This window comes from Neoarius graeffei, chromosome 18 (assembly GCF_027579695.1).
Source record: "Neoarius graeffei isolate fNeoGra1 chromosome 18, fNeoGra1.pri, whole genome shotgun sequence".
NCBI lineage: Eukaryota > Metazoa > Chordata > Actinopteri > Siluriformes > Ariidae > Neoarius > Neoarius graeffei.
This window is the reverse complement of record NC_083586.1, coordinates 46,030,484-46,040,843: the sequence shown is the minus strand read 5'-3', so window position 1 is coordinate 46,040,843 and position 10,360 is coordinate 46,030,484. Positions and strand designations below refer to the sequence as shown.

At 41.9% G+C, this 10,360-nt stretch overlaps 1 protein-coding gene across 1 annotated transcript; it reads left to right on the top strand.

Annotated features, from left to right (window-relative positions):
- On the top strand, positions 1–10,344 carry LOC132866242 (antigen peptide transporter 2-like). The gene is made up of 11 exons (XM_060898924.1): positions 1–839; positions 1,252–1,366; positions 2,033–2,163; positions 2,697–2,902; positions 5,743–5,940; positions 6,084–6,212; positions 6,309–6,497; positions 6,902–7,075; positions 8,168–8,327; positions 8,464–8,600; positions 8,690–10,344. Exons 1-11 carry the CDS (start codon positions 329–331, stop codon positions 8,909–8,911), a joined length of 2,172 nt encoding a protein of 723 aa, XP_060754907.1. The 5' UTR covers positions 1–328; the 3' UTR covers positions 8,912–10,344.
- Positions 10,345–10,360: the final 16 nt, after the last annotated feature.

The following is a 10,360-nucleotide window of genomic DNA, read 5'->3' as shown; positions in this document are numbered from 1 at the left end:
CACCGGATACATTTTGACAACCGCATTACTGTATGTTGACGCTACTCTGTGGATAGAATATATAAGTAGATCTAATTATTAAAATAGTAGCACCCACGTGACCTAAGAGTGCACGTGACCTCGCTGAGCTTTGAACCGTGTAGCTACATTTTGTTATTTTGACTCAGCTGGAAAACCCCTGGAAAGAAAATGAAATCGAAAGTAAACCTGAAGTCAGACTTCAGTGCAGGGAAAGACCTTCCTTCAGACTGCTCTAGCTCCTGAAATACTGAGGTGCCTAAAAGCTACTGTTTACATCAGGGACGCTGTTCATAGCCAAGGCTACAACATGGCTAAGCTTTTGGTGGCTGCTCTTGCTCTATTCACGGATTTGGTGATGATCTACGTGCTGGACTTGGTGGGCAGCCAGCTGAGAGGTGAAGTGAGGAGTTTGGATGGTGGAGCTGACTTAGTGAGGCAGTGGACTGAGGCTGTGCTGAGATGCTCAGTGCTCTGTTCACTCTTCCACTGGAGTGAGAGTGATAATGGTGTGAGAGGGCCACTGATGAAGCGATGGGTTCTAGCCCACTGTTTTATCACTCCTGTGTATGAAACAGGTCGGTTGACTCTGTTTGGGAGCTGGCCTCTGGAGAAGTCTGCGATGTGGCTGCTGGGAAGCGTTGCTGCTGCTCTGGGATGCCTGTTTTGGGAGACGCTCTTACCAGAGTCTAATGGGGAAAGCAGCAGTAAAGAGAACAAGCAGAAAGCTCGAGTGCTCTTCATGAGAGTGATCCTCTTGTACAAACCTGACTACCTGTTTCTCATCGGGGCATCTGTCTTTCTCGCCTTTGCTGTCCTTTGTAAGTAATCAGTCAATCTTTTTTGGAATGATGTTTGAATGGGGTGGCACGGTGGTGTAGTGGTTAGCACTGTCACCTCACAGCAAGAAGGTCCTGGGTTCGAGCCCAGCACCCGGCGAGGGCCTTTCTGTGTGGAGTTTGCATGCTGTCTGCATGGGTTTCTTCCGGGTGCTCCGGTTTCGTCCAAAGGCATGCAGGTTAGGCTAATCGGTGGCTGTAAATTGACCATAAGTGTGAATGTCTGCGATGACCTGGCGACTTGTCCAGGGTGTATCCCACACTCTCGCCCATAGTCAGCTGGGATAGACTCCAGCTTGCCTGCAACCCTGTAGGACAGAATAAGCGGCTACAGATGATGGACGGATGTTTGAATGAAGCAGCATGCTCAGGTGAGATGTTCTTGTGTTTTCAGGTGAGATGTTTATTCCACTCTACACAGGAAAGTTGATCGACATCCTGCAGACTCAGTACAGCTGGGATGAATTTCTGTCCGCAATAATATTAATGACATTTTTCTCTTTCGGAAGGTCAGTAAGTGAAATGGCACGACATTTAATATACTTATGTGACCTGTTCCTTACACAGTATTCTGTAAAAACTTTTTAACTCTGAGTAATTGTTATTATCCTTTCCACATTCACTGGATATGAGCAATCGTGCACTCTGATTGGCTACTCTACTACTTGGATATCAGCTCGTATACTGTGAGTAGAGAAAAACAAAATGGCGGAACATGTTGCTGAACCAACCGAGGACGAAATAAAAACTCTACTCGAAAATAAAACCCTAAAAATACAAAAAAAATTTAAAAAGCAACAAAATATGGAATTTGATGGTAAGGATGTATGTTTTTTTTTTTAAAGAATTATTATTATAGCATTTTTCACAAATTGCTCCTGTCATTTCGCCGGTTTGTTTACATTCTAAGCGGAAATGATTTTGTTGGATGTTTTGTATAAAGTTTTTATTTATCCAATTTGCAAAAAATAAAAATACTCTGCTTCTCAAAATCCAGAGAATGTGGATAGAATAAAACAGTTATTCCACTCAATCTCATCGTACATGGCTTATAGCCAACTCGGTGCTACACGCCTCGTCGGCTATCAGCTCATGTATGACTCAATTTTGTGGAATAACTGTTAAATAAGATGAACATTAAGTTTATTAATATAATGTTTTCTATCCATCTTCAGTTCTTTCAGCGCAGGCTGCCGAGGAGGTCTGTTCATGTGTGCGATCGGCAGCTTTATTACTAGAGTAAAGCATCAACTCTTCAGCTGCTTGCTGAAGCAGGAAATTGGCTTCTATGAGACTACAAAGACAGGTAGATTTGTATGAATTTTCATCACCACCACTTTTTAATAAGTAATACCACGATCAGATTACACAAATGAAGCCTGACAAATTTCCAGCATCAGGCCCAAATATGAACGTCGGGAATGACAAACAGGCCTTGTCATATGACATCATCAAAGAACACCCCACTACACCCTGATGAAAGGTCTAGCATGTCAGAATTTTCTGTATTTTCTCATCTAGTTTGACAACTCCTACAACTTGTTCCTTGATAGCCATGATGGACAATTTCTTGACCCCAATGACACACAAGGACGTGAATGATGATTGGTCTGGGTCAAACTTGTAGCAAGGAATTATGGCACTCTGATTGCCTAATCTAATCTGACATGGTGGTCATTGTGAAAGACAAAAATATTGTGCGGTCTGATCCCAGCACCAAGGCTCCCTAAAGCTAATATACTGATAAATAAGCCTGCTCCTTAAATTGTGTGAATTCTTCTGCTTCTGCTAGTCTCTTGGAGTATCACACTCGGCTGACTTTGTGGTATCATTCACCAGGTGACATCACATCCAGACTGTCCACAGACACCATTCTCATGGCCCGAGCTGTAGCCCTAAATGTGAATGTCCTTCTGCGAACCCTGATTAAGACCCTGGGGATGCTGTACCTGATGTTTAGTCTCTCCTGGAAGCTCACTGTACTGATGCTGTTGGAGACACCTTTGAATGGACTGCTACAGAATATTTATGACACACACTATCAGGTACTAATGCAATAATTAAATATTATTCTATCCACATTCACTGGATATGAGCAATCACGCGCTCTGATTGGCTACTGTATTGCTAGGCTATCAGCTCATATACCATGAGTAGAGAAAAACGAAATGGTGGTGCGTGTTGCTGAACCAACCAAGGATGAAAGAAAAACTCTACTCAAAAACAAAAACCCTAAAAATAAAAAAGCAACAAAATAAGGAATAAAAGTATTTGATGGTAAGAACGTATCTTTTTAAAAATTTTCAAGAATTATTATTATTATTATTGCATTTTTCACAAATTGCCACTGTCGTTTCACCAGTTTGTTTACATTCTAAGTGGAAATTATTTTGTCAGATGTTTTGTATAAAGTTCTTATTTATCGAATTTGCAAAAAATAAAAACGGTCTGTGTAGTGCTAACCACTACACCACTGTGGGGCGGCACGGTTGTGTAAGTGGTTAGCATGGTCGCCTCACAGCAAGAAGGTTCTGGGTTCAAACCCAGCAGCCAGCAAGGGCCTTTCTGTGTGGACTTTGCATGTTCTCCCCGTGTCTGCGTGGGTTTCCTCTGGGTGCTCTGGTTTCCCCCACAGTTCAAAGACATGCGGTTAAGTTAATATGGGACGGCCTTGGGCGGAGGTGCCCTTGAGCGAGGCACCCGATTGCTCCCCGGAGCTGTTAGCATGGCTGCCCACTGCTCTGGGTATGTGTGTGCTCATTGCTTCGGATGGGTTAAATGCAGAGAGGAAATTTCACAAGTGTGTGATGAATAAAGTTGTGCTTTCTTTCTTTTTCTTAAAATCCAGTGAATTTGGATAGAATGAAACAACAATTACTCCACTCAATCTCCTCGTACATGGCTTATAGCTATACGCCTTGTCGGCTATCAGCTCATGTATGACTCAATTTCATGGAATAGCTGTTAAATATTGAGTGGTATATCAGATATATTCCATTCAGCTAGCATGATATTGAACGAGTCAAAGACGAGTAGCTGAATGGAATATATCTGATATACCATGAAACAAAGCCATTATTATTATGCATACACATTCGTTTCGGGTGTTCAGCGTGTCTTTCTCTTTCAAAATTCTCTCAAAATTTTCTGTATTTAACGAAGCAAACCTGGCTTCATTACAAATTGTCACAGTTGCTTGCTGGTGTGGAAGTTTTACGTCTCTGACGTGTGATGTCATGTCTTGACAACCATGCAATATCGTAAACCATATTCAACGCTCATTCTCCATTGGGTAGAGTGACTTAATACGCGTAGGATAAGCGATATGCTAACAATATTGCATGCTATTGAACCAAATGAATGAAACCTGCTAGAAGGGAATCGAATACATATATGTTATTTACCAGCTGGGAGGTCCGTATTGTGAAATACCGTGACCGAGGTCTTGAAAGTACTGAGTGAGGTCAGTATTCAAGGCCGAGGTCACGGTATTTCACCATACGGACCGACCTTAAGCTGGTAAATAATATATATTTTTTTTCTTTACCAAATTCTAACAGAAAACGAGAGCACCCGAAAGGGAAAACCGAGCCGAGACGCCATTTTGAATCCTCATTCACGGCTGTAAGGCAAATGGCTTCCTCCTCAGTATACAAGTGCACTTCCATGGCAGGAAAAAAACTACATTTTGCCGCCTATGTAGTCCCCTATTTATACAAAATTGAGTTATTCAGGATTCAGCCATGTTTTTGCTTGGCATTAGCAAGTTAGAGGTTTTTAGCTTTCTCCTGAAATGTTTTCTTTTATTTCTTCTTCCTCAGGGTAGTAAAACTCACTTTCGCTGTGAACACTGTCGTTATCGCTATCCATGCTGTAAAATTAATGCTATTATGCTGAGAAATGCTGGCAAAAATTTATAAGATTTTTGATAATCTTATAAATAAATATTATAAAAAAGAGATAAATGTTGACAAAAAATTCTACTAAGTTTGTTGTTGTTGTGAACGAGCGAGTCGCCAGAGGTCTGTAACTGGGGTCCGTATCGTAGGATACGGACCCGCTCGCCAGCCAATCAGAGCGCAGGATTTGATGGAAACCGCACCGCGAAAAAAAAAAATGTTTTTATTCCATCGAAAAAGTGTTCTATATGTATAATAATTTAAGATATCGTATAACCTTTCTCCATGTATGGGCCCATTTCCCGACAAGATTAATCTTTGTATTGGTCTGTTACATACTATGAATCATACTATTTCGAATATTCTTTGTCCTTTAATGGAGTAAGTATCTAATGTATGCCGATGTGACACATTTCGGTCTTTGAATGAATATCCACTAAATAAATATAGTTTAGAATCTAGACTCTATTTTATTTAAGAAACTGTTTTGGCCTGCCGTTGTGGCTTTGAAATCTAATGCCAGTGAAGCACTTATTCCTGAAAACATCCCATAACACTTGTATCTAGCATTTTAGAGGTCTAATGCAAGGAAAGATCCAAAGCAGAGGTGTTTCCATCTCACAGCTCCAGGGTCTGTGATTTGTTCCTGAGCTCAGGTTACTGTCTGTGTTGAGTTCTGTTTGTTTTCTGTGTTCTCTGGTACTCTGGTGTCTTCCCACTCACTAAAACATACAAGTAAGCCAGTTGGTGACTCTAAATTGCCCCTTGATGAGAATGTGTGTGTCCATGTTGCTCATGGATGGACTGGTATATTCTCACCTCACGTCCATTGTTCCCAGACTCTGCTCTGGATGCGCTGTAACCCTGACCAGGATAAAGCTTACTGAAGATGAATGAATAAAAACCTGTTCCACTGTTTTAGCCTGTAACAACTAAACAGTTTGTCGCAACTAATACGCTTACAATTTTTTTTGTCCCTTAAATAGAGACTCTCAAAGAAGGTGCAGGACTCCATAGCAAGAGCAAATGATGCTGCAGGTGAGGCTGTGTCAAGCATCAGGACAGTAAAGAGCTTCAACGCAAAGCAGAGTGAGAAGTGTCGCTATGATGAGCGGCTGATGGACACGCATAATATAAAGTCTCGACGGGACACAGTCAGAGCATTGTACCTCCTGGTGAGAAGGGTGAGTATGAAACGAGGTACAGCTTTTTTTTTTTTTGCTTCTTTTCTTCCTTTCTTCTTCAAAGATAAATTTCCAGAATTCAGAGAGAGTCTGTAAACTCCAACTTGTAATTCTTCATGTTTGCGGTTGTTTGCTGTTCGCAGCTCACAGAGTTGGGAGTGAAGGTGGCTATGTTATACTATGGCCGCCTGTTTGTGATGTATGGACAGATGACCACAGGAAATCTGGTCTCATTCATCCTCTACCAGTCAAATCTTGCGCAAAACATTAGGGTATGTCTACGTTTGAAACAGAAAGGTTCAAAAATACTGACCTACAACTTAATAGATAAACAGCTCTCCAAATGGAATCTGCTTTATCCCTTTCAGACTTTGATTTACATATTTGGAGACATGCTGAACTCTGTGGGTGCTGCTGGGAAGGTGTTCGAGTACCTGGACCGCAAGCCTGACGTGAGCACAGATGGGACCCTGGAGCCAGAGGAACTGAAGGGACACATCAGCTTCCAGAACATCACCTTCTCTTATCCAACACGTCCTGACCGCAATGTGTTGGAGGTGCGAATTACAACTTGACAGCTGTAATAAGTTCACAACACATAGAACAAATAAATGTGCATATTAGTCATATGGACAAACTCCAGATGAATGTTTTGTTCATTGTCAGACATGGTATTTAATAAATGTACTGGTATGTACGATGGGTGGAAACTAGTATGTCTCTAATTACACATAAAGGCACCTGCTTTCATGCTGCCACATGAATATGCTGCTTAAAGCTAGCTGTTGCTATTTTTATGAAGCAGAAGCCGATTTTCTGAATGTTTGTTTGCATAAATTTAACGTCCTGATGTAGTTGGAGCAGCACAGAAGTGGGCACGGCATTCAAAATCCTGTAATGAGTTGTAATTTCTGGGAAAATGTAGATTCAGTCCATTAACTTGTAAATGTGCTTGATTCAGGACTTCAGTTTGGAGCTGAATCCCGGTAAAATGACTGCCCTGGTGGGGATTTCCGGTGGTGGGAAAAGCACTCTTGTCAGTCTGCTGCAGAGGTTTTACCAGCCTCAGCATGGACAGATCCTACTGGATGGACAGCCTCTGCGCAACTACCAGCACAAATACCTGCACAGAAAGGTAATGGCAGACATTTATTCTTGACATTTTGTGTCAATATGGGTTGTGGAGTTTGACAAAATGTCTAGCAGCCCGTCATAAAATCTGTGCACTTCGTTTTGTTTTCAGTTGACCAGTGCGGCCATAATAGTACGATCTATACAGATAGTAGCGTTGTGCATAAATGTTAGTGATATTTCAACAGCCTAGCTTCTACAATGTAACTCCGAGTTATACAGTATAGACCCCTTCGCAGTAAACGTCATTCATACGTAAGAGGAAATTGCGCGCGCAGCCTGGACCAAAAAAAGACTCAGCAACGGTAGAGACGAGAAGAAATATTTGGAAGAAATGCCTAGTTGTTGTGTTGTCGGGTGTTGGAATCGTAGCAGTGATGGGGTTAAAATGTACAGAATTCCAGCAGGATCTCACCCATTCCAAAAAAATCGCCGACGTCTATGGCTACAAGCCATCAAACGTGTAGACTGGGATGAAAGCACTCTCAAAAATGCGCAGGTTTGCAGCGCCCACTTCATCACAGGTAAGATCAGGCTATTTATTAAATCTTTCTTTTTTATTCTTTCTAGTCTTCGTTTATTGATGTAGCAAAATACTTTGGTAACGTTTGTCTGATTAGCTGGGTCATAGTTACACAATGTAATGAATATTGTTAGCATCATCAATTTCAGTGTAAAACACGTTCTGTACGTGCCCGCACATAACATAATCATATGCGTCTAAAGACTTGTAGGCACGAAGTTTTTCGTGGGTGTACGGTGAAGTCTTGTCAATAAGGTACGAGTATATATCTGGCCATTGTATACCAGGGAACTTACTAACATCGTCCGTCCACTCTTTAATTAAATACGGATCCGGTAGGCGATGTCCACTTGTTAGAGTTAACTTATTTATGTAGCATTCTCGATCTTGTAACGACAATTGTTTTGCATAATCTGACAGCTCATAATGCCGGTCTATGGGCAGCGCCATTGTTTCTGAGTCCAGGCTGCGCGTGCATCCTGGCAACGGTCGGTTTGTTTACAAACATGCGAAGGGGTCTATAATATTTAAATAATATCTTACATTAATCACATTTCTGATTTTCTTCGGCAGCTTGTTGCAGTGGGCCAGGAGCCTGTTCTCTTCTGCGGTACCGTACGGGACAATATTGCTTACGGATTGCCAGACTGTTCGCTCGAGAGAATTCAGGAGGCAGCACGCAAAGCAAATGCACATGAATTCATCTGCCAGTTAGAGAAAGGTTATGACACAGGTAAGATACACTACAATGATGTTTAATTGTCGTCATGGGCACACAAGTTTAATTACGACTTACACATACAGTATGACAAAGTAAAAAAAAAAAGACCACTGAAAACTAAGATTCTTTATTTCACGTTGTTTCTCAGATGTAGGTGAGCGAGGAAGTCTTCTTGGTAGCAGTCAGAAGCAGCGCATTGCGATTGCCAGAGCTTTAATCAGACAGCCACAGGTTATATTACTGGATGAGATCACAAGCTTTCTGGATCCGAAGAGTGAACAAACGGTACACGTGCACACATACTGTATACTCACATAAATACAGACTGCATTCAGAAGAACTCTGTAACAACAAGCTTGAAAATGTTTACTCAGGTCCAACAAGCCCTGGCCAACTGCCCCAATCAGACCTTACTGGTGATCGCACACAAGCTGAAGACCATTGAGAAGGCAGACCAGATTATTGTGATTGACCAGGGGGTGATTGTGGAGCGAGGGAGTCACCAGGAACTTATGGAGAGGGAAGGGCATTACTACAAACTGAAAGAGAAACTCTTTACTGAAAATAACAGTAACAACAGCAACCATACCAGTTAGTAATGTGAAAGAAAAAGACCTGCAAGTCTATTGAACCCGAAAGATTTGACACCTGATGCCTCATCAGTCGAGAGTACAACTGTAACAATATATTACAATAGCTATGATTTGACAATCTGCATCTTTTCAAATGTTTTCGAAGTTAGACTAATGTTACTTGACCATTTGCAATGTTGTATTTCTGTATTATTGTGTTATAATTTAATTATTGGGCTGTGTGCCCCAACGATTGAGGCTCCGCGTTACTGATCAGAATATCAAGTGTTCAAGCCTCGGCGCTGCCACTTTCGGGCCCTTGAGCAAGGCCCTTAACTGTATCTGCGCCAGTTATGACGTATCATGGTTGACCCTGCTCTCTGACACCAAATTCCTAATAAGTTGAGCTATGCGAAGGAAAGAATTTCACTGTGGTGGTTAACACTGTTGCCTCACAGCAAGCTTCAAACCTCGCAGTCGACTGGGGTTTTTCTGTGTCAAGTTTGCATGTTCTCCTCGTACCTGAGTGGGTTTCCTCCCAAAGTCCAAAGATATGCAGATTACGTCACCTGGGTACTCTAAATTGTCAATAGACCACTTTCACTGACGTCACCCGAAACCAGAAGTAAACAGACCCTGCACCATTTTGGAAGACCAACAAACTCGTGATAAGGGGAAAATAACAGCAGCGGTATGTGAACCCACAGGAATAAAGTGGAGTGGCAAACGACTTAAACAAACAAATCTGAGCTGTTTTATTTATGATTTATTGGCCCAACAGTAGACTTGAAAGAAACCTGTGTGAGACTTGGCAAAAAACTGTGGATATAATGGATAAGTCTGTGCATGATCTGTGGACACTTTGAGGTAAGCAAACGCAAGAAATTCAGATTTAAAACATGCTAAATTGGCCCCGAGTTGATAACTGTATGAGGAGCAAGCCTCCCAGACTTCTACAATTTAATAATAATAATAATAATAATAATAATAATAATGGGCGGCACGGTGATGTAGTGGTTAGCGCTGTCGCCTCATAGCAAGAAGGTCCGGGTTTGAGTCCCGTGGCCGGCGAGGGCCTTTCTGTGCGGAGTTTGCATGTTCTCCCTGTGTCCGCGTGGGTTTCCTCCGGGTGCTCCGGTTTCCCCCACAGTCCAAAGACATGCAGGTTAGGTTAACTGGTGACTCTAAATTGACCGTAGGTGTGAGTGTGAATGTGGCTCTCTCTGTTAGCTCTGCAATAGATTGGCGACCTGGCCAGGGTGTACCCCGTCTCTCGGCCAAAGTCAGCTGGGATTGGCTCCAACTCACCCGTGACCCGCAATGGATAAGTGGTCTAAAAAATGACTGAATGAATTTAATTATTCTGCCAAACTTGCTTCTGTAAAAACAAAATCTGCTGTTATGTGTTAAAGGTTGTAAATAGTGGAGGAAAATGAAATATAGCTTTTTTGTTTGTTTGTTTGTTTGTTTGTT

Bases quoted from the DNA above. Each gene is read 5' to 3' on its own strand.
- LOC132866242 (XM_060898924.1), top strand. From the start codon at position 329: ATGGCTAAGCTTTTGGTGGCTGCTCTTGCTCTATTCACGGATTTGGTG. The intron at 2,903-5,742 runs GTACTAATGCAA...TCCCTTAAATAG, and splicing joins TTTATGACACACACTATCAG to AGACTCTCAAAGAAGGTGCA. The intron at 8,328-8,463 runs GTAAGATACACT...GTTGTTTCTCAG, and splicing joins AGAGAAAGGTTATGACACAG to ATGTAGGTGAGCGAGGAAGT.